The sequence below is a fragment of the Ambystoma mexicanum genome, chromosome 6p (assembly GCF_040938575.1).
Source record: "Ambystoma mexicanum isolate Mex_15411 chromosome 6p, UKY_AmexF1_1, whole genome shotgun sequence".
In the NCBI taxonomy this organism is placed as follows: domain Eukaryota; kingdom Metazoa; phylum Chordata; class Amphibia; order Caudata; family Ambystomatidae; genus Ambystoma; species Ambystoma mexicanum.
In genome coordinates, this window is record NC_090935.1 from 1,126,345,071 (window position 1) to 1,126,370,128 (window position 25,058).

The 25,058-nt window shown below is 44.5% G+C and overlaps 1 protein-coding gene across 6 annotated transcripts in view; it reads left to right on the forward strand.

Moving 5' to 3' along the window:
• The window catches only part of RFX3 (regulatory factor X3), a 1,045,627-nt gene that overhangs the window by 738,242 nt on the left and 282,327 nt on the right, over positions 1–25,058 (forward strand). For all 6 annotated transcript variants that reach the window (XM_069625736.1, XM_069625732.1, XM_069625731.1 and 3 more), the window contains one exon: positions 24,091–24,272. In XM_069625736.1, coding sequence (XP_069481837.1) covers positions 24,091–24,272 — 182 coding nt within the window. The remainder of the gene's footprint in view (positions 1–24,090; positions 24,273–25,058) is intronic.

The following is a 25,058-nucleotide window of genomic DNA, read 5'->3' on the forward strand; positions in this document are numbered from 1 at the left end:
CAGATATTTTGTAAGTGGCACGGTTATACACTGATTCTTAAAACCATAAGCATTCCACCGCTGCCACCAGTGTAAAGACTGGTAGGGGGTGGTCTGTACTTCTGCTCTCTATATGGTAGAGGGGAGACACAGAGGACCCCAGCCTAGATTCTCTATTCGGAAGCTATGGTCGAGCAATCAAGGCCTAGCTTCTCAGGAGGTGATGCAGGCTGGTTCTTAAGTACAGTGTAGTCCCCAAGCCCCCACAAAGGAATGTCCACACACTGTATTGGTTAGAACACAGTCTTTATATAATCAATATTCAAGGTTATGTACACTTATCATAATAACTCACTTTGTACTTAGGAAAATCAACAATGGCAAATATATACAATTCTAAAGTGGTACCACCCTTTGTATTAGATCTCATTAAAGTGCATCAACAATACTGTAACAATGTCACACAGATCAATAGAGTGAAACCAGCAATAGAGAGAGGAGAGAAAATAAGATGGTTGAGCAATAGGCAGAATACTGGCCCCTACCACTAGACACAGTTCTGTGTGGAGATCCCCCCCATCTGGGCAACCTGTAAAATAAAGATATAGCACAAGCCCAGTCCATATATTGTTCTGCAAGTCTTATTCCCTCCTATAATGTTTTTACCCCCCCCAATGTACCTGGTGGAGTCGAGTTCTTTGAAGAGGCGTCGACAGATCCTTCTTGAGCGACCCCCTTTCAAGCGGGAGTCACGGATCGTCGAGAGGCGTCGAGAAGCGTCGAGGAACTCGGCGTTCGGCGGCGGGGAATCGACGGCCCTTCTTGAATGCCTTCCCTTTCAAGCGGGAGACTCGGGGCGTCGAACGTCCGACAACAAACAGGGTAGAACGGCGTCGATGAAGCGGCAGCTTCGATCCAAGCGGTGCTCATCAGACAGAGGCGTGCGGGGCACCTCGATGACAATTGTTCTGGACTGCAAAGATTGTGAACACGGGGGCCCAGCAAGGGCGTCGAGTCGTTCAAGTCTTTGTGGTCTTCGGGTGGCGGGAAACCCACCGGCAGGTTTCTCGTCGGCGCGTTGGTCGTCCTCGCCTTTCTCCAGCAGGATAAAGCGGTCGACGGTCGGGACGAGGGAGTCCTTCGATTCAAATGTTCTTAGGCAAGGAGCGGACGGCTCCGGTCGTCGGCGGCACGGCGTCAAGTGGTTCCCACGGCTGGGCAACACAACTTCGACGGGCCTCCAGCGGTTACACAGACCTGCGAACCCTGGTCGACGGCAATGGACTTCGACGGCGGCGATGTCCGGGTGCTTCACTTCGATCTCCTCGGCGGTCCCATCTCGGGTCGGCAGCCTTTCGAGGGTCTGATTTCCAGGGGGCTTCGGCGAAGATGTAGCGGTGCTCGATGATCCCTCGGAGCACGGGAAGAGGGCGCCTTACCAGGTCCTCTCTCGGGTCAGTCCTCGACGAATTCGGCAGCTTTCAGATCGGTCGAAGCAAGTGCAACAGCAAGTCTTCTTCTTCCAGCTGGACGTCGAGGATCAGCAGTTCCAGTTACTCTTAGAGTGGAGACTCAGCTTCTGAACGCTTCTGAACAATTACCAGTGGTGAGAGGTCCCCAGATATACTATTCTGTCTCTCATCCACACTGCTGGCACACACTCAGCAGCCAATCATACAGAAGGGCATTCATGCAGTCAGTCAGCCAATCAGGCACACAGTGCATTCAGGCCACACTCCTCCCTTTCAGACACTCACAACAAGGAATGTGGATTGGGACAAGTACCCAGCCATTCAACACTACACACTGCATTCAGGCCAGTTTCTGGCAGGGCTGTCTCAGTCTTTGTATCTCATGCCAGAAACCAGACAACCACAACAAGGAGTGTATATTGGTCACACACTCCATTCACCCAGGTCCCACCCACAGGAGGTACCCACAACATACAGTCACTGGGAAGGCTCCAGTCAGTCTAGCTGGGCCTTCACAACAACACCATATATGGAACTTCCACCCAACAGCCAGTCAGGGGGAAGGGACAGAGTCAGGGCTTCCCAGGACTTTGGGAAAACAAGGTAACAGGCAATAGAAAGCAAGAGGCCACAGGGGCCATCTTGTTTCCTATCAGGAATCAACTGATCCCAATGGTATGGCCTGGGTATCCCAAAATGGAGGACACCCAGAGCACCTGTCAAATTCAGCATGGAGCTGCCACCAGCCCATACCCTGCTCTGTGGGCCACACACAGACCTGCGAACCCTGATCGACGGCAATGGACTTCGACGGCGGCAATGTCCGGGTGCTTCACTTCGATCTCCTCGGTGGTCCCGTCTTGGGTCGGCAGCCTTTCGAGGGTCTGACTTCCAGGGGGCTTCGGCGAAGATGTAGCGGTGCTCGATGATCCCTCGGAGCACGGGAAGAGGGCGCCTTACCAGGTCCTCTCTCGGGTCAGTCCTTGACGAATTTGGCAGCTTTCAGATCGGTCGAAGCAAGTGCAACAGCAAGTCTTCTTCTTCCAGCTGGACGTTGAGGATCAGCAGTTCCAGTTACTCTTAGAGTGGAGACTCAGCTTCTGAACGCTTCTGAACAATTACCAGTGGTGAGAGGTCCCCAGATATACTATTCTGTCTCTCATCCACACTGCTGGCACACACTCAGCAGCCAATCATACAGAAGGGCATTCATGCAGTCAGTCAGCCAATCAGGCACACAGTGCATTCAGGCCACACTCCTCCCTTTCAGACACTCACAACAAGGAATGTGGATTGGGACAAGTACCCAGCCATTCAACACTACACACTGCATTCAGGCCAGTTTCGGGCAGGGCTGTCTCAGTCTTTGTCTCTCATGCCAGAAACCAGACAACCACAACAAGGAGTGTATATTGGTCACACACTCCATTCACCCAGGTCCCACCCACAGGAGGTACCCACAACATACAGTCACTGGGAAGGCTCCAGTCAGTCTAGCTGGGCCTTCACAACAACACCATATATGGAACTTCCACCCAACAGCCAGTCAGGGGGAAGGGACAGAGTCAGGGCTTCCCAGGACTTTGGGAAAACAAGGTAACAGGCAATAGAAAGCAAGAGGCCACAGGGGCCATCTTGTTTCCTATCAGGAATCAACTGATCCAAATGGCAGGGCCTGGGTATCCCAAAATGGAGGACACCCAGAGCACCTGTCAAATTCAGCATGGAGCTGCCACCAGCCCATACCCTGCTCTGTGGGCCACCCACAGGTGCCCAAAAACATACACTAGGGGCACAGGGTTGTACCCCTACCCATGGGTGCCATAAGGGTATCCCATGGGTCTGTTCACCAAACCAAAAGAGAGAGCTGCACTGCCAGGAGTCCCACATGGACTCCTGGGCAGAAAACACGACAGAACACACGATAAAAAGCAGTAAAGGACAAGGATTCAGAGGCCCTGTCCCTCTGATGCATTTCCAGCATCACAGTTACCAATTCTAATACACTGGATAGGTCTTTATAAAATGTATCATCTGAAATACCACCCGGGTTGCGATACAAATTAACGCTAGGGAATGAGAGGAGTTAGGTATCTTGACCAATTGTATGAAATTATTCGGTGAGGCCCACTCAGTTATGGTCAACCCCCTGCTTGTTTTAACCGCAACCATAAGGCCTGAGGTGGGCCTCCCCCTTTGAGCAGTCATCGCTGACAACAAAATGACATCGTGGTCATCCCATACTGGAGCTACTAGTATCCAGGTCTCCTGAGGTGCCACTATATCATATTGGTTTATGGGATGGTTTGGGCCCCATTGCAAGTGAGTGTGTCCCCTAGTATTCCAACTAACTAGAGAGGATGTATTTGTGATATCTTTGGTTAGTGGTTATAGTTTCACAGTATTCACTTTCTCTCGTTGTTGAATTGAAGTCGGGCCACAATATGAACATAAGCAAATGGGGTTACATTGTGGTTGTGGAATTAGGGTCTCCTTACACGCAATAGCTGACTTTGTTTCTTGAACCAGGCGTTCCGGATCTTGCGCGATCAGGAAGCCCATTTTAAATAATTCCATTTTAGCTTTCCAAATCGAATTCAGGACCAGGCCTGATTTGATCCAGTGTCGCACAATGAGCACAAACAAATTCAACTTGATCAATGTCACTTGAGGATATATCTTCCAAGTTATCTACATCTCCAAAGATGTTCAATATACTTGCAGAGCATATATCATATCTTTCAAAAGGAGCATCATGACATTTTACAATGAGTGAATGACAATTTTTGAAAGTATTTGTATGCTCCTGTCGTCTTGATCTGGTAGTGTCATTAGTGTTCGGGTTTTTATTTTGTGCTGCTGTTAAGGCAGATTCAACTCGAGGGTGGGGTTCATTTTGAGGCCACAAACAATCACTTGATTGTTTAAGTGGAAGGCAGTAGTCCGCTACTTCTTTCATTATGGATTGATTTACCTTCATTGATGTGAAAGCAGCCTCTCCCGTAGCAGGAATAGGGGGTTTAACCACCATAGCTTGTGTGATGCGTTGTAATAAATATGCATCAAATGCTTCTTTAATTGTTATCATACGGTCTTGTAAGGCATTTTCTTCTACAAATTCATTTGTCTTGTTCTGCCCCGAAATCATTTCCAGTCCTGAAATCACTTGTACCTCTTGTGCAGGGGTATTGGTTGTCTTTCGCCATTCCCTGCACTTCATTTGATGAATTCTCTATTAAATTTACTATCTCACTCAAGGGTGCATAATTCGGAGGAGGTGTTTGATATGGGAGATCAACAGCAGCCGCTTTATGACTGTGCACAGCCACCGCTGGTACATGAGTTACAGTTGGAATCGCCATCGTTGTTCCAGGAGCCTGTAAGGGCTTTGACACATGTGGTTGCTCTATTGATTGAATTAAGGGAGGCACGAAAGGCATGGACTTGTCTAACTGGACTGGCCTATTTGCCTTCCGAGTAATCACTTGCTTTAGTCACAATCCATTTAGCACAATTTTTATGACTCGGGTTATGGGAAAAGGCATCAGCAGGGTCACCACGAGCATTGGGCCGTAGTTTTTTAGTGCTCCTGTCTAACCTAATCCATGAATCATTTAAATAGATAACCTCGGGTTTGCCTTGTTCAATAGGACATATTATATTATTGAACAAAGGTAACACAGAAGAGATGGGATTTGCACTGTTCCAATTTCTAATCAAGGAATGTGGTTCCGTTGTTCCATATTTTTCTCTCTTATTTCCACCATTCTTAGAATAGTGAGTGCATGCTGGTAATTGTACAATCCAATCAAGTATTTGTTGTATCTGACAGGATTGTTGCGTGATTTTCGTGTCAAGACATTAAAATAATTTGAATAAACTTGCAACAGTGGTATTTACAGCCGCCAGAGTGATTTCAATAAGGTCCAGATTTTCGGATCAGTTGTCAGAATTATTTATCGGGAGTCGCGTGTGGTGTTGGTTGTAAAAAGGAATCCACAATAGAATGAATGGACGTATCCATTGAACCTGGGGCGTCCTAATGGGTTCTAATTGTGCGGTGGGAGCCACTATTTACCAGTGCTCGCATATATTGATATATCCGGCATCACGGGTGACACTTCACTGAGCACGTCCACAGGGGACATGTGTATGTCATTACTCATGTGTTTTCAGGCGTTTGCGCTTTCGTCAAAATGTTGAGATCGGACACGCTTGATGAGATCAACTCCTTACATGTTCCACTCATAGCTGGTAAAGAAGGAACTACAGTACATAGGCTCACGGGGAGCACCACCTCCTCCGGGTGCAAATCCTCCGACATGCACTCCTTTCTTTTAGCACAGAAGGAGCGAATGTCTCTATTAGTAAGCGGAGTTCTTAAAACTGAGGTGAGAAAAATCGTTTTTCTAGAGGTGCGAGATGTGGGTTTTACTTTCTTGCTTACTATTGAAGGGGTATTTAACAACAATCCTAAAGATCCGGGCATGTTCGATTTCAAAGTATACAGGCGATGTGACATGAACTTGTGTTGTTCCCTTTCACCAAAGATGCCCGTTTTAACCAGTTCACACAAAGCCCAATACAAGAACAATGCCACCTACTAAATCCGCATATGAAATGTATTGAAGTCAAACAATCATCATATCTTTACCCATTTAAGCGTGGTGCAAGTCCGCAGCAACACAGCACCTCGGCTAAGCGGTACTTGTAGGTACTTGGCTAGATGCGCGTGCTAGTGCGCAACATATAGTACGCCTCAAAAGGGGGTGTGTTTACTTTCCACAAGCCTTCTGGGACAGTTAGTTCACATCCAAAAAGGTCCAAGTTGACAAGATTTCCAGCCACTGTATGGATGCCATGGTGGATATTGCGGAGACTATGTCCATGGCAGTCTTAATAGTTGTCTCTTCCATGCAACCTCTTCTGCCCGGGAGCTACCGGTTTGCCACCTTGAGTCTCAGCTTTCTGCCTGTCTCTGTTCTTTGGTTTTGACACATGGGCTAATGCCAGTATCGGCACCTACAGTCCTTACCTATTCTCTTCCACTCACTTTGACACACATTGAGCCTCAGTATGACCCTGCCGGTCCTTAAACAAGGGTGCAGGTAAGCTTACTGGCACCCTTGTTTCAAGACCGGCATATTAACGGTCTGCCTGCTGGAGCCGTTGTGCCTGGCAGGTCTGACCCTGCCGGGCACAGCGGCCACAGTAGGCAGACAGGTCATGGAAGCACCGGCATCGTTGGCAATGCTGGCGGCAACCTGCCAGTAGCACCTGCAGGGTTACCGCCGCACCCGTAATGATGCCCATTGAAGGAAGTGGGGACCTTCATTAGGCGCAGAATGAACAAGGGACAGGTATTAATCCAACTTTGTATCCCCAAGTACTCGATTGATTAAAGACCTACCCTACCTTTTCAGCTTTAGCTGGAAAGTGATGCTAGTTTGTTTAGGAAGTGAGGATCGTCCACCACTGACAAAGGAAAAGGGGGATTCTTTCTCTCCTTGACCTAGACACAGTCTTGTTTGGAGCAAGAGTGTTGCTTCTGATGTTCTTCCTCACAGCAGGGAGCCATGCAAGAATACAGGGATCTCCGTAAGCAGCAAGTCAAAGCCAGGGGGTAAAAAACACCCACTCTGGGAGTTCCTTATTACTTATACTTGTGATTGATACAGGCTGTGACACCTGGTTTTGCAGTCATTACTGCTGCTTATCCTGCCATTGTTTTCCAAAGCAAAAAAGATGTATGTCGAACTAGGAAGTCACTACGATGAGCGCCCTGTTTACCTGAAACATCCTATTACAGTGCGATCCAATCCACCGCCATCACTCACCCAACTTCTCCTGCACTTTGCAAAAACCTATTCGGACAACTCTCTGTGGAAGAGACCTCCACTTCCCATGAGTTTCCTCTCTCTGATTAAGTAGTTTTCCCTCTCTGAAATCTAACCAATCAGGACCGCTCCCTTCCAACATGTCATATCCTGACTAGGTCCTTTCCTCTTCCATTTGCTGTTCTCAAGCAGAAAAGTACCAATTCCTTTGAGCTCCATAATGGAGATGTAATATTATGTGACTATTGCATTTTGCGTTGCTGTAATATATTGAGTGTAATGTTTGGATAATCGGAGCATTGTTGTGCTTTAAATTCACACGGTGGTGCTCGGCTTGAGAGTGTGGCGGAATTCATCTCACACGAGCAGAATTATGTGGTCAGCGCCACACAGTTGCTCTTAGAACAGACAATAGCAGGGACCGTTTTACTCGGCTTGTGGCCTGGGGAAACGCGGACTTGATCAGTGCACTAACACGCCCACATTGGGACTCCATCTTAATGTTTACACACTGAGCTTTTCGACATGCACCGTCACAATGACACAGTGCACCGTGTCAATGTGTCTACAGCGGAAAGGCACTAGAATATGTTTTCAGAGCGTGCAAGGAGACTAAGAACACGCACTGCATTAGGCTGCAGCGTGTACAATCAAAACAAACACTGAGCGAGAAGTAGGCATCTCCGTAGGCCTCTCGGCACACTGCCAGTGCATATAAAATAATATATTAATAAAGTAGAGGTCAGCCATATTCATAGCAAAATGAAAGACTCCTGGAGTGAAGAGAGCCAGGAGGATATTATGGCGAGAGCCAGGAGGAGTGTGAGGAACTGATAGCTGAGGAGGACCATGAGGATCATGGCAGAAGAAGATAAAGATCTAACTCTCAGCTGTAAGAGAGTCTTGGGTGATTCACTCGTGCAGGGAGTAAAACCCCCTACAGAACAGATTGGAGGTCCTGGAAGCACTGATGAGCAGTAGAGGCCTTGATAAAAGTAATATGGGCAAGGAAAGAGGAGCAGCCAGTCCTGTCCAGGGATCATCTAATGTGCACCCTCATGGGGGGGTGGGGTTGAGCAACAGGGTACTGAACCGATCCAGAAGAGAAAATCCTCTTCTACTCCCCCGGGTCAAGATACAAGGATAAGGGAGAAGCCCCTGAGGGCAGCTGATGCTTTTGAGAAGCTCAAAGACGCATTCCTACAGAGATCGGCTAAGCCCGGTCTCCAACTCCCTGCCCCAGAGGTGCAAAATACAGGGGACACAGACACTGATCCTGACTGCAGCCAATTACCAGATCAAGATTAGTGTTAGGAGTCCTCAAGTTGCTCTCCAAGCTATTTTGTACTTTTTCCACATTTTCTTCGTGGAAAGGTTCTTGGTTTATTCCATCGGAGCCCATGTGCTCCTAACTTCATCGGCCGGCAACAGGGATCCGTACGTCGGTGAAGTTCCACGCCCCTCAAGGACAGTTGTTCGTCGAAGTTTGTGGAAGGCCAGCTTGCGCCTACTTCGTCCAGAATCCAGATTGGATAGGCTGGCGAGAACCTTTGGACCTCTAATTGTCAGTCAACCACATTGATTGTAATGTTTCATCATCACAAGCAAGGAGGCTCTTGGTACATTGTCTTCGGTTTGGTGGCAGCACTCAATTGGGAGCGGGTTTACAGTCTCAGCATACCCCTGCCAAATTTGATTGATCTTGCAGGGTAGTTTTCCAATTTGGGATTAGTAGCGACATGGTTGAGGAGTTGCTTGCATATGTCACTCGGGACACCTTTGTGGAAATAATCCCGATTTTGATAGCTGCCCATTTGCAATTTGATATTGTTAATATAGACAAATATGATCAATTTTGAAGTTACACTTTCTGTAAAACATAACAGTATTCTGCACTTTTGCTTGAAATCACTGAAGAAAAGAGGCTGGACACTGCAATATGTTCAGATGCTTTCCATCTCTGATGGTGTGGTGCTACTTTAGTATAAGGCCACAGTAAAATGAAACCCAGTTTCTTTTTTCTTCTCCAGATCCGGGATATGTGATCCCCTTCTCTTGAGATGGTTCTATCCATTCTGGATATGTGCCCTCCATTCTTCATGATTTTTCCCTTTTCTTCAGTGTGGGTATAGTAATCAGTAATTAGGTGGCAGGACGGCTGGTCGAGGCAGAAATAGCAGCCAGTGGTCCTCGTCTCATTGAGCCATCCAGCAAGGTCCCACGGTTCTCTCCCCTTTGCTCCAGCAGGGAGGTGAAGAATGCCCTCCCTTGGCTTCAGGGTTCATATTACGTTGGATTTGTCCCTGGGGCAGGTTGAATAGGGTGATTGAATAGGAAGTTTGTGGCGGGCCCTTTCTTGCACTTTCCTGGCTCCACCATCTATAAAGGACTGCCATGCCTCTTTTCTTTCATGCCAGCTTTTAAATGAGTACTGTTTCCCACTAATGAAAAATGAGCAAATTAGTGCTGCCTAGTGCCACCTGCCTCAGGGGTGTTGCTTGGAAGCTGCTGAACCATTACGCACACGCAAGTATCCTACAGGCATTCTCCTCACCGTCTTGCAGGTAAGTGATAAAGCGCAGCCTAGGAGGAGGAGGTTGTGACCTCCTGCAACCTAGTTTGACTGTGTGTTGCCAATTTGGCCCCCACTCCTGAAAGCCTGAGAGGGATCATTGTCTTTTCCTGCTGCTTCTTCATTTGGGGAGGAGGTTCTAGGGTCCATCCGACCGGTGGCAGCAGGACCCAGAGGTTGCGACTTAGTCCGTCACAGGAGTGTTCCTCTTTAATAACATTTTATGGTTACAACATACTTGCAACATTTGGCAGTCGATTTGGGGGTGAACCTACCTCATCAAAAAGTTCTGTGTTTGTGGATTCTTTGGTGTTCTGTTCAGGGAATCGGGGGCTATGCTTGCTTCCTGATGTAGGCTATAATGGATAGGTCTTTCTCCTGCAGGTATGCTCTGTAGCATAACTACAATTGCTGCCTTGTAGTATATGATCAGTTGATCAATCATCGAAAACCAGCTTTTGTTTTGTTTTCATTTCTGCTGGCAAGATTAGGGCCCACCCTTCCCCCAGATGTACACAGCAGTGCAGCCAGTCTATTGCTTTAGTCAAATCCAAGCAATACGAATATTATGCTGTGGAGTAAATAAAAACATGTTTCACAAAAATCTACAAATCACATGTGCCCTCAATTTCGATTGGGTAATCATAGTAATGTATGTAAATATGTCCTATGTAAAGCGCTTTAGATTAAAGCTCTATATAAAAATCAAATTATCATTATTATTTAGCATTCAACTCCTCATGTGATGTGTATTGTTTGGAGGGACTATTTCCTGTTGGTAATGGAAGAGATGCCACTATTTTCCTTGAAGGCCCCAGCAGAAAGCAGCTTTGCAGAAATAATGTTCTTCTCATTCGCAGTTGGTCAGTGCCAGCTTTCCCAGTCCTCTAACAACTTCAGGACTGCTCTGTTGCAACTATTCCCCCTAGACGTGCTTTTAATAAATATGCAGACGTTGCATTATTATGGGAACATTGAAAACGGGTGTTTTAAGAACACTTTCAGCCTTGGCGCAATAATGCAATGCCTCAGTGCAGTGGAATACCACTATGTGCAAGCTTTGTAAAACCCAGGGGTATTCAACCTGTCATGTTCCCGATGTTTTGGCCTTCCTGACTCCCATGATCCTTCACACTGACTGTGCTGGCTGCTGCTGATAGGACTTGGGGAGCAAGACATCTGGAGGGTGACCGGTTGGCTAGCCCAGGTATATACTAATGCCTATATTTATAATGACCTCAAACTGATGTTAAATATTAACAACAATGAAGCTTCCATGTGCAGATTCATCACGTTTTAAAAGAAACAATTGGACATAGATGCACAATAGGTTAGTCTTTCCTAATACAGTACCTGCTTGCACACTTCTCCTCATGAGAATATTCAATAAAGCACATGCTTCATTTATCAATATAGCACAAGCAGTGCACTGCAACAGTCCCAGATGTCCGGCCACTTTTCCATTAACATATCTTTGTGCTGTGAATGTAGTTAGAAGATATTTGTTTTTTAACTTTTTTTTAATAGAACAGTATCTGTCCTTTGTATGGCCCATGGGTTCTTTGGGAACTGCAACTGGAAGCAGTGCAGATTACATTTGCTTGTCTGTGCGAGGCAGGCTGGTAGTTATTATTTTATTGTTTATATCGCCAACCTAGCTGGAGAGCAGCGTATCTTTTTACAACGTGTGGAAGCCAGCGTTGGGTATGGCGCATTTGGATACTACCCACAGTACTGTTGTTGGAACAGAGGAAAAACATCGATCTAGTCATGTGGGCATTCCGAACCTGCGGTGGGATAGAATTCCAGAGGGGCAGGACGTGGCAGGAAAAGGATGGTTTGTGGGTCTTCTCTTTGCGGGCTAGCTTTGACACCAACATTTTAATGGATTTGCTATGGGAGGAAAGAGCGCCTCCAAACATTACCGTTCAAGGCTGCTTTGTAGATGATGTAAGCAGTTTTTAAAAGGGTCCTGGCAGGCAAGGGGAGCCAATGAAGCTTGTGCAGGGAAGGCAAGGAGATGACTTTGCAAGCCCCTGTAATGAGGCAGGCTGCAACATGGTGGACAGCCTTTAAGGGGTTGTCCAGATGCGTGGCTGGGATCCCAGTTAAGAGAGTATTTCCCCCGTCAATATAGGAGATCTGAATCACTAGGGATTTGGCTGAGTGATAGCTGCCGGGTGAATCCTTCCAGTTGCATATCCTCTAGCCACTTTTGGTATGCACAAGTGTTGTTTGGCAGGGGAACCGATGAGGACAAATTCATTCTTGTTAGGGTTACGTTTCAGAAAGGTACTCAACATCAAGGTTTGGATGGTGGCCAAGCATGCCCAGGGAGCATTTGACCTTGAGGTGCAGCTGGGTGTCGTCCACGTATTGATGATTTGCTATGTTGATGTCTTTAAGGAAAATTCCCAGGGGTTCCATAAAGAGATTAAAGATGATTGAGGGGGAGCATGGAACCTTGGAGGACACCAGATGTCACTGGGAGTCATTTGGATCTAAACAGAGACGTTTGTATGGCTTAGTTTCTGCCAGGTAGGTAGGAAGCAAAGCATTTTAGGATGGTACCGGTGAAGGCCATACGGATAGCGAGGAGTGTCTGATGGTCGACTAAGTCGAATGCAGCCAAACGATCTAAGAGAACTAGGTGGCACGAGTCCCTCTTGTCGATGAATTGCAATACATCGTATGGTGTGGCAGTCTCGGTACTGCACTTGCGGTGGACGCCGGGACTGAAATCTGCAGAGGAGGACAATTTTCTCGATTTTAACCAATAATTGGCATTCAACAACTTTTTCTATGAGTTTCCCAACGAACGGGAGCCTCCGTGCTTAACCAGGTCCTCCACGCTGAATGTGGACTTCTTTAAGAGGGACCTATCTTGAGTGCAACTGGGAAGGAGCCCTTGTTGAGAGATGCATTCACAATGCCAAGGAGCACTTTAAGTGCTGTGTCAGTGAACTGTTTGATAAGTGATGCCACCTCGTCCCAACAGACCACCACCAAGTGAACCTAGACAAGATACCAGTGACAAGAGCAGCGACATCCCCTCAAGCTGCGAAGAAGCTAGAGGAAGAAAGAACACCAGGGAGGAGTTTCCCACAACAACCAACCCAAGAGGTGGTATCTTCCATAATTCACAAACAGCTACGACATCATCAGCAACTCCACAGGATTTTTTAGACGGAAGATCACACGAAGAGGGCGCAAGAAATCTAAAGTCCAAGAAAAAAGTCAACAACACCTAATAGTCAATCTATCTTAAAAACCACTCTCCAATAACCAATTGGAAGTACTGAACTTGGGGGTCTCATTTACCCCCACACAGAATACCACACACTTGGAAGAACGTGTCAAGTTACATAGACTTATGAGGAAAATGAGACTTAGTGTTTTTCGATGTACAACCTCCAACCGAAAATCAGTCACAGACAGAATTCTTGGAAATGAAACCCAAGAGTACATTTGACCCTCCTATTCAGAATACGACTCTCAAAATCTTTGAAAACCACATGTTAAACCAACTGAAAAAACTTGACTACAACAAAGTGAAAAAATACAACATCCGCAAACACCAAAGCAAAATAATCGAGGAACTGACTGATGATACCACGATTACACTGAGACCAGCGGACAAAGAAGGTGCCATAGTGATTATGGATACCTCATTTTACAACTCCCAATGTCTAAGATTGCTTGAAGACAGAGATACCTACATCCCTATTGAGGCGAATCCATCAGTTAGAATTGCGACCATGATTGACGAAATTCTAGAAAAAGCAGTAAGAGAATGGTTGGATAACAGAAAAAACTAGACACTTTCTAGATAAAACAGACCCAATAATACCTGTGTTTTATGGACTTCCCAAAATTCATAAACAATTACCTGAACCACCTCTAAGACCAATAGTCGCAGGAGCTGACAGCCTATTCCATCCACTGGCCATCTATGTAGATCAGGTACTCCAACCTATAGTACAAAATACCAGTACCTACTTACGAGATACAACTCATTTTCTTAACAGCATACAGAACCTACAGGACTTACAACAGGAAGACCTACTAGTAACATTTGATATACAAAGTCTCTATACCTCGATCCCTCATGAATAAGGTTTAGAAGCACTAGAATGGGCACTGTTAAAGGAACAAGAGTGTAAAGCAGAAAAAAACGTTCATCCTGGAACTGGCGACCATCATTCAGCAGAATAACTTCTTTAGATTCAATCAACAATTTTATCTACAGGCATCCGGCACCTCAATGGGCTCAGCAATGGTGCCAGCATACGCCAACCTATTTATGCATCACCTGGAAACTCAGAAAATATCTAATTCGGTTTGGGGAGCCAAACTGATCTCTTGGCTGAGATATATTGACAATGTGTTCGTCATTTGGAGAGGCAACAAAGAGTCACTTGACACATTCTTAACATACATCAATACAGTGAATGACAGAATTAGGTTCACAATGGAGATAGGAAACCCAAGAATCCACTACCTTGATGTGGAAATGGAACTGAAGGATGGAGAAATTATCACAAACTTATTCACAAAACCAACTGATGCGAACAATAGCCTACACTACTTGAGTCATCACCCAAGACACTTAAAAAATAACCTACTGTGTAGCCAGTTACTGAGGGCCAAAAGAATCACTTCTGTCGAATCAACACTTACAATTGAAATGGACAAAATTGACCAACAAATATCTAGAGAGAGGCTATCCAGAAAATATTATCAGTGCCGCAAAGGAATGATCGAACTTGAAATCCAAAGAACAACTCCTCAGAAAAAAACCAGAACACAAGGAGATACCGTTCCTATACACTCTCAAATATTCAAGTCAAAGTCATCATATCACTCGCCTGATAAGAAAAAACTGGAGGATTATTCAGATGGATCTCTATCTACAGAAACATTTTCCTGAACCACCACTAATCGCTTACAAAAGAGGGAGACATTTTCGGGATCAATTGGTCAGAGCAGAACGCATCCCGGTACAACAACAACAAACACTGCACATCAGAAAACTTGGAACCTTTGCATGTCTACATTGTGGAAATTGCAACAATATCACCAAAGGGGACTACATAAGACATCCTAGAAAAGGCGCTAAAATCAAATTAAAACATTTTGCCACCTGCGACTCTAAGTCAGTGATCTATGCTCTGAGTAGCCCATGTAGGATCTACTATGTGGGCCAGACGAGGAGGAAAATGAGAGAGGTGCAATGAGCATAAAAGCAACATTAGGACAAAGAATGTACGATCACCTGTGGCACGACACTTTACCGAAAACAGACATACAGTGGCACAATTACGTTTTCAGATACTAGAAGTGGTCTCAAAAGCACCAAGAGGGGGTAACCACGCCAAAAGATTGGACCAGCGCGAATTGTACTGGATCGATAAACTTGACAGTATGAATCCTTACGGAATGAACGAAGGTTTCCACTTAGGGGCCTTCTTATACATGATCTATATAACACACAACCAGTGTACATCTTGTACAAGTTAGGCTTAATTCAGAGTCAATTCTACAGTAGACTTTTGGCACATAATACTATCAGTGAACATCTCCTATAGGATAGGCCCAATACAGATTCAAGGCTACAGTAGACATTGGTGCACAATGAATGAGGATAGTCAACTCTCATTATACTGTTAAAATGGATTTAGTTCATGAGAAATATTTGTCACTATATAAATAACAGATGTACTAACAAATCTCTAATTGATGGTAACAATTACACTTATCTCATGACCGAGTTCATTGTGAGCATAGGTGTCCTAAGGTTGAGTTAAGAACATATAATTATATGTATAGAAGGTGTTGAACCCCCATTTTCTCAACTGTCCATTTTTATTACATGCATCATCACCTGATCTTCCTTGTAGCCAGATTCCCCTTTTTTTTTTATAGGTGAACACTCAAATCTAGCCACCCACTTATAAGGTATATCAAATAATCTGAAGATCCGGTCAGATTTTCAAATATTCTTGTGGATACTGTATCCCAGTCAGATGTTGAAATGACATAATAGCCATCCCATAATTTATGTTGTTCGCCTGGAATACCATTTTACACTCTTTGAAGATCCTTTTGGGCCAACATTCCAATCACAATGATTTGGACAGTGCACTTCACCAGTACTTTACATGAACGTTTTACCCTATTTCTATTACCAACATTACATATTGCTGTTTTTTGCAAAACATGTATACATTTCCCCTTAGCCCACCCCCTTAATCTCATTGTTTGGCCTGTGCACTCCATCAGCTCTGAACTCCTTACCCTTCTTCCCTGTAATCAGGGATACAGACCGCATCTCGTTGATGATGGGTCTGCCCATAATCCCCATGAAATTACACTTGCGCCGGTCAAGCGCGATGGCGTTTCGCTACGCGATGACATGATGACGTTACATGTTTACATGTGACGTCACGACGTGCGTGACGTCATCGCACTTGCGTCGCCGGATGCCATTTTGGCGCCCGCTTTACCGAGCCTCTAACAAAGCAGCACTCATCTTTGTATTGGTGCTACTAAAAGACCCTGCTGGTTTTGGTCTGAAAAATTCGCCACTGAAGTTTAGAACATGCTGAAGGTTTATGAAGATGAATAGACTTAGAGGAATCATAATAATCACTCCTGATTAAGGGAATTCTCCCGAAAAGCATTGAGAAAGCTATGTACAATAACAGAGACTGTTGTATATTTGTACAGTACAATTTATTATAATTGTTTTTGATATTGGTTTGATTACATTTGATGTATGTGAATATGTGAAAAATCTAAAATTACCAATAGAATAATATTTGTGAATAAACAAATATTGGTCATTTTGAAAATGACTGTGAAGCTTATCTGTCATAAATATGATCAAATAGTAGCAGGACGTAGAAATGTCACCCTTAAATCTTTTTTGCAGATATACCCAACATATATTTTATCAAGATAACAAATACCCTGAGAATCATCTGTTAGAAACTCTTCCTTAAATATGTCAATATAGAGTTTTCTCTCTCAAAAACCATACCTATTGACTGCCTTCTTGCAGTACCTTGAGTGTGCAGGGGACGCGAGGGGTCCACAAGCTGTGGATACCCTCTTTTCCTTTGTTTTCCAAAACTCACAACCTAGTGACAGGGTTGTGTCTTTCTCCTCTGCACCTCATTATTTATCAGAAAAACTACCAAACAGGTGCATTCCTGAACTATTAATGTGTGCATATGTGTTAATTTCTTCCCTGATAAGTGAGGCCAGAACAACAATTTGTAAGCCGTGGGTTTGAGGGAGGTGAGTGTATCTGAGAGATCCTTGGAAGAGAGGGGCTTGAAGTTGGTCCAAGGTGGTAGAGAGCAGGATGGGATGGAAAGCAGACATTTGTCAAACTTGGAGGTGTTGATGAGAGTTCGGATTTTGTAGATTGTGTTTATGAAGAAGGGGTTGGTTGATTCAGTCACATTTTACTTGTGAGGCTGGCACCTCAGGTCGGGTGTGGGCTTGGTGCATTGCTTGACTACTTTGGATATGGCTTTACCCCTGCTAGGGGGGCTGCCTTGATGGTGTTGGTGTAGTAAGCAGTCTTCGCGTAGGGGATCATGTGTCTGCATAGGCCGGACTGGGATTTGAGATCATCCAAGCACCCACCGCTTTTCTGAGGATCGAATCAAGTATTTATAGAAGGTGAGCTCTGGCTTGTACCACTGCTTGGCTGGTTTGGTTTTGGTGGGGCTGGGGTTTAGGGGTACACGGGGATTGCCCTTGTTTCTCAGATTAAAAGAATGAATCTAGAAGGGCTGTGCCATCCCCTGTGATGGCGAATGTCACAATGCTTGCCTCTACTGTTTTTAGTGGAAAGTTCTTGAAAGATCAGTGTCCAATCACTGGGTTTTTATGGATTTTATCTTGCAATGATGTGTGTGATGCGCGGCGAGGGATCGATGCATGGCTGATCCAGTTAAGAGGTAGTGTGTCAGTGCAGGAAATAATCAGGGAGGGGGAAAATATGAGGTCAAGCATGTGAGGGATTGTATGATTTGTTTGAGATCCATCGAGTTGGTCAGGGAGAGTAGTGAATCGCACAGATGTTTTGCTGGTTAATATTCTGGTTAGGAAATTGAAGTATCTGGGAAAGATGTTATTAGAGAAGTACATTATCCTGGGCGAGAGAAGAAGTAGTTGTGAAGTAATCTATGAAGTCACCACTCCCCTGAGTTGGCCTGAAGATGAGGTGGATGGTAACGTGAATCATTGTGTGTTAGGGGGAACCAGCACGTGAGGGATTTGAAAGAGCTGGTTGTGGGTGTCAGAATTGTTATACAGTTAATCTGATGGATGTTTGCCACTCCACCTCCCGATTTCCCTGTGCGGTCTGTATGTTGGATATAGTAACCATGAGGTAGGAGGACATTGAAGATGCCAGAGGATGTGTGTGTGTGTGTTCTCTGTAGGATGAGGTTGGCAATGGTGGTGTGAGCAACTGCAGAACAAGCATAAGGGAACACGAGTGCAGGTAGCTGAAGCATGTTCTCGGGGTGCACTGGAGAAGCTGCCTTTGGCGCTTTGCTCTGCGAATCCTGGAGAAGATGGGGATATGCTGTGCTGGTAGGAGTCACATGATGGTGTATACCTGGTAATGGGGGGTGCAGAATAACTGGTCCTTGGCCTGGGCACAAACGGGCCAGATTCTTGTTTTTATCAGTCTTTTGCATGAGGATGCTGAAGGAGGAATGGTGAAATGGGTGGTGAGTGGGGCAGCTGAGCGGCAGCGCTTGGTTATGAGACCAGCAGCCTCCTCAACATGATCTGCGTAGAGCTGTGCTGCAAGGCGAACATCCTACTGGAGTCCTGAAGTTAATGAGCATGTGCTGTGCTTTGAGTTTTTGCTTGGGATTGGTGTTAAACAGACTGGATCTTATTGCTTGTATTTGGGTGATGGGGAGTTTCCATGATATTTTGGTTGGTGCACGTGCTCAGTAGGCCGGAGCCCATTGTAATTGATGGGTTAGTAAGTGCTTGACTTGTTTGATCCATGTTGCGTGACGACAAGAAGGTTTTTGAGTGCTAGTGTAGAGTTTCACGGGTGTGGGTTAATACATTAGGTGTGCAGTTACATTTTGGTACCTGAAAGGACTTGTTATGCATTTAGCTTGTTAAAAACAAAAATAAAATGACATAAAATAAATGTTAGTCACAGAATATAGATGACTACCTTGTATAACAATGCATGGTTTGATGGATTGCTAACTTAGCATAGTGGATAACGGTGCCGAAGTACATGTGACATTTTCAAAATTCACTGTCATTTTAGGGCATACAAAATGTACTCACCCATTCGCATAGTCAAGATTTTATGAAGGTCAAGTACTATTTGTTTGGCACTCAATCTTACTGGCGAGTTTGGGGATGTTTGAAACTTTTATTTGACATTTACTGTAAACAAACATGCATGCTGTTATTTAGATGGCAGTAATGGCCCTAATATGAAGTATGCTTATACTTACATGCACCATTTTACAGAAAACACTGGGGCATTTTTTGTTACCATTTATCAAGTGCATTTCTCTTATGTTGAGGATATAAACAAAGAAATTCGATATGCAGGTCTAGTAGGATTTGTAAGAATCTCTGAGGCCTGCATTTGTATGGCCCCTTGCTGCTGACAGTTATTGGTAGATCATGATATATTGTCCTCTGCCGGAGCAGAGGGAGTTTCCCTACCTGCCTTAAAGGTTCTGAGGAAAGCCTCTTGATGTCTTTGAAGAAGGTAGTGTTTTCTGGGAACCAAACTGGTATGTGACTGGGTTTTGGTGCAGAAGCTAGTAGGACTACAGACTGGGTACAATTGCTCTGAGGAGATCTAGATGCACTCGTCAACTAGAGTTGGCACCATTTCATCAGCTCGTCTTAATTGAAAGCTTCTGCTGGGCACCACCCATAACTGGCCCAGAATTCCTGCACACTGTGGGCATGGATGGGAGTCAATCAATTAGACTCATTTCCTCATAAAATCATGCAAACGTACAATGCAAGGAAAAGATCAAACAATTTAAGACTGCATACAATACATTAAGCAAGGATGTGGGAGCCCCTCTAATGAGAATGAACATGGGTACAATAACCCGTTCTGTGGAACTTCTCCCAATCGGGAGAGTCTACAGCCACGTTTTAGCTCACTGCACCTATCACATTTTTAGGAATTTGGCGTTTCACCCTAATTTACCCTGGGTGACTAGGCCGAAACACGTGTCTGGGGTTGCTGTTGGTACTCTTGTTCAGAGGGGATATGCAAATGGATATTTCTCCTCTGTGAAAGGTACAGTGAGCTAAAATGCGCTGGTAGATCCTTCTGAGTGGGCACCTAGCCAGAGAACTGGTTATTTGGCCGTGTTCATTCTCAGTAGAGGGGCTCCCAGACCTTTTTTGAATGCATAGAACACATCTCATGATGAAGGATGGGCAATCACAATATTCCTAAAAGTTTGCTAAGCGTGATGAAGTCTCCTGCCTGGCTTTGGGGACTTTTAATGTGGAGATTTGGGCTGGGTGCAGGAGGGGGCAGATCGAGGTCTGTTGCCACCGAACATTTTCTAGATTGAAGAAACAGGGCAGTCACTCAGAACAACAACACACACATGCCCCACTGCTACTTTGCCCACGGGAATAAGGATATTTTCCAGCCCTGCGCAAGACATGAAGGATATGAATGTTGAACATCCCTAATGGGACTTCCTTATACAGAGAGACAGGAAAGCACTTCAAGCAATTAGAACCTTCGAAAATAAGGTCAGGTTTGGTGCATCTCATCTGCCCCACATGAACCCCTATTTTTTTGACCAGCGCCATAACATCACATTCTTCGAAGGAAAACCTGGAAAAAACTGGACTGGGCTGCTCACTCTGCCTCCTAAGCAAATTCCAAACTAACGCTCTCAGGCTGTTCACTGGCATTATTTTTATTTCTCTATGAAGAAGAGCTTGCCTATTTCACTGCATGAATAGGACAGTTTGCACATCCCCTGCACTGCTGTGTGTGTAACTGCTCTGAAGGGCAGCTGGGTGTAACACATACTGATTTCAGTGCAGCTTCTTTCTCGCCTATAACAAGCTTGCATCTTTGTCATTCATTGTGAAATGCTATTTAAAACTAGTGGAGCAAATCGAAATGGAAAAACCAAATTGCTGCTTTTCCCCTCTAGAATGTGCTCATTATAGCCATAACATGCAAACAGGGAGCCTCTTTTCCTGTGTTCCCCATACACATATTTAACTTTCGCACTTTGTAACACTTGTGCTAGTCGCTATAAATGATGGCCCTGTTAGAGTTGTTCTCTAACTGCCAGAAGAATAGCTCTGTCTGCTTATCTTGAAAGATGGCAGCTACAAATATGAGTTAACCCAATAATAATAGCAGGCGTGTGTTTTTCTCCATTTATTTCTATACAACAAGCTGTGGTTTTCGTCTGGCTAACTGAGAAATCCTAGGGGGCGCTGTAGTTTAATACAGTAAGCAATGGAACACTGCTTAAGAGTTTTTGTCTAAAACTGATATTGTGCTGTACCTGGTGAAGCACTTAAGCCATGTCTGCTTGGTGTTCTGATCATTTAATGGATTATGAGTGATGGGCTCCACAGGTTTCATGATTCACATGGTCGAGATTGCTAAAATAACCTTTCTTTTTCTGTGTTATTCCTATCACGCTTCCTATTAGTTACAAAGACATTGGAACTCATTACAAGTTGGCCGGTGTTGAATTAACATGCTGGTATTACAGTATACCAGCACATTTCTACATCGGCCAACTACAAGTTAGCCGGTGAGGTGCCTGCCTTACCTCCAGCTAAGAACTGGAGGTAAATCAGGCACCTTACCGGCAAAACACACTGGTATTAGTGGCACCAGCTTTACCGGTGCCGGTAATACTGGCAAAATCCCCCATGGAGTCCAATGGAACGAGTGTCCATATCGGTAATACAGCTTGACGGTATCCTGGAGGATTTACCGCCAGGATACCAGCAAACTTATAATGAGCCCCATTATCTTTTATTTCCAGTTTTGTAAATTAATTTATATACTGTTCCATTTCTTTTATTTGTATTTAATTTTGTATTTATTAAGCGCATTTACGCCAAAGCGCTGCACATATAGTCACATCACAGTACAATTAATGGGAATGTGACAAAATAACTAAAATAAAGCTAGAGCAAGTGAGCTTTAATGGTAGAGCGAAAAAGAGGGTACAAAGAAATAGAACTAAGGGAGAGCGGCAGCGTGTTCCAGTGAAAGCGAGCTAGTAAGGAAAATTAGCGAAAACAAAACTCTGCACAGAGTGGACGAGGAACAGTCAGAAGGAAGGGAGACAGAGACCGGAGGGTACAGGGAGGTGTGGGGGAGAGTAAATGGATGCCAAGGAAGAAAGGTAGGAGGGAGCGAGATTATAAAGTGATTTCAAAGTCATGCAAATAAAGTTCAACGTGAGACGAGAGTGAAAAGGTAACTAGCAAAGAGAGGACATAGTAGGGGCAATCAAATCGCAAGTCGAAACAAAACAAAGAAGACTAATAGAAGAGTTGAAAATAGACATGAGAAGACTAAGACTGTAATGAGGTCAAGGAGGAGGCAGGAGCAGTAAATAGGGAAAAAAGAAAAGAGAGGAAATTAACAACTTAGTAGCCTGGAAAGTAAGAAAGGGCCTTGCCTTGTGGAGGTTATGAAGGTGGGCTCGGCAGCAACGAGAGAATAAGGAGATTTCAAGAGAAAAGGAAAGAGAGGAATCTAAGTGTATGCCAAGATTGCAAGCCGAAGAAGAGAGAGAAAGAAAAGACAGGGGGAAGGAGAGGGATGCAGGGGGTCTGGATCGGGGGTTGGAGGAGGCAGGATAGAAAAGGACTTGAGTCGTTGAAGAATTAAGGACAAAATAGTGATTAGACATCCAGGGTTTGATGGCCAGGAGACATGAGGTTACAGTGAAGTGAGTGAATATCAAGGGTGAAGGAGGAAAAGGAAACCGCTGGGTGTTGTCAGCATAAAGGTGGTGAGACAACCCAAAAGAAGAAATATTTGAGGCAAGGGGAGAAGTGCTAAGGGAAAGAAGGAAGGGACCTAAGACCGACCCTTGGGGCACACCGTAATGACAGGGAAAAATGGAAGAGGATTTACCAGCCCAAGAAACAGAGTAAGTGTGACTGGACAGGTAAGATTTAAACCAGAGAAGGACATAACCAGAAAACCTGTAAGAAGAAAGAAGCAAACAGTGGTCAACAGTGTCGAAAGCTTCAGATAAGTTGAGGAGAATTAGAAAAGAAGAGTGCTTGGAATAGCGTGCAGAAAAGAGTCACAGACAGAGAATAGAACAGCCTCTGTTTAGTGGTGGGAGGAAAACGAGGAAGAACGAGGTTTACTCTCAAGAAGAAACTTGAGAGTAAACCACACACTCCAGGAGCTTGGAGAGGTAAGGAAAAAGAGAAATTGTTTTAAAGTTAGAAGGAAAAGCAGCATTAAGGCAATGCTTCTTTAGGATAGGGATGATAGATGCATGCCTGAATGATGTGGGGAAAAATAGAAGAGACAAGAAAAATATTAAAAAGAATGGTAAGGTAAGACAATAAGGAGGGGTCGACCTTGGGTATTATGGGAAGAAGGAATGGGGGGGTCGAAGGATGAGAAGGGAGACGAGTACTGCATATTGCACATTTTGCAGTTTGCAGTTTTCTGTGAAGTCTGATTTGACATTAGACACGCCTGTAAATATTGATGAATCGGGCAATAAATAGTACCACATGCCTGTATGCCTGTATGAGGGTCTACAATTGTTGCAAACAAACCTACAATGTCATAATGGGTAAAACATGTCTGCAGTTGTACTCCTTGCACTGGACTGTAACTGCGCATGGAAATTGAACAGTTCCTATCGAGTCACTAGGTATTCTGGGTGCTCATCAGTGTATGGAATGGTACAATTCTAAAGTACTGTTTCATCCCCACGGTTGCTTGAGATACTGTGAGCCTGATCATTGGGTCAGATGGCTCCTTTAGCACAAGTAATCAAGCATGGACACATTGTCAGTATCTGTCTTTACCTTCTACTGGGCTTTGTAAAATGTATGCACCGTAGGAAAGCATTGTAATCATCTGTTTTAAGGTTCCAAGTTAAAATTACATTGGGACCTGTGGCATTTTCCTTTATTTTATGACCATAATTCTCTTTTATGTGCATGATAGCTGCAATGGCTTTTGGACAACTACGAGACAGCAGAAGGAGTGAGCCTCCCCAGAAGTACCCTCTACAACCATTACCTGCGCCACTGTCAAGAGCACAAACTGGATCCAGTCAATGCTGCTTCCTTCGGGAAACTCATACGCTCAATTTTCATGGGGCTACGAACCAGAAGACTGGGAACCAGGTTGGTGCAGATTGATGAAGTTACTCGTATTTCTCACATTGTGCTTCTACCTTTATTTGTTTTCACTATCCTGAGTTTAAAAAAAAGCCGGTCAACTTGAAATAGATTACAAACATTCCTGCCTAGACCCACCATTGAAAAGGATTGTTATTCAATCCTCCTTAATCTCTCAGTTATGTGCATATCAGAAAGTAAAAGAGTTGCAGTTCCTTTGAAAAAATAGGATCAAGTGTAACCAAGACCACTATGAACACTTAATATCACAAAAGAGTTGTATCAAGAGGATTCTTTGAAAGCTTGCCCATCATTGCAAGGCCTCCATGCTTTTTTCTTGGAGTGCCGTTTTCTTCAGGCATTGCGGGAATAGGTGTTTCTTTGGGCATTTATTTCAAAAGTTCCTTGTCTGAGCCTCCTACCATTATTTTCTCTCCAAAGTTTATTTTCTTTAATTTTGGTCAATAACTTGCATATTGAAAACATGTGGCAAATGCTAGAAGTTCCGTCTGCAGTTACTTGGATAAGTGAGCTTTAAGCAGCGTGCCCATTCTGAGGAGAGCACTGCTCTGTCTGACTACTAGATCAATGTTAACACTCACTTCACTATTTTTCAGAAATTTGAATTTCATCTACTTTTTTCAATATTCATTGACATATGTCATGAAATCTTTTAGCTTCATTTGGGGAGTATATTTTCTTTGTTGTAGCCTTTTCCAAGCACACTTTGTGTCCTTGGCTTTTTGTGTGTGTGTTTTTAGATATATACATTGAGATACGCTGAGATCCACA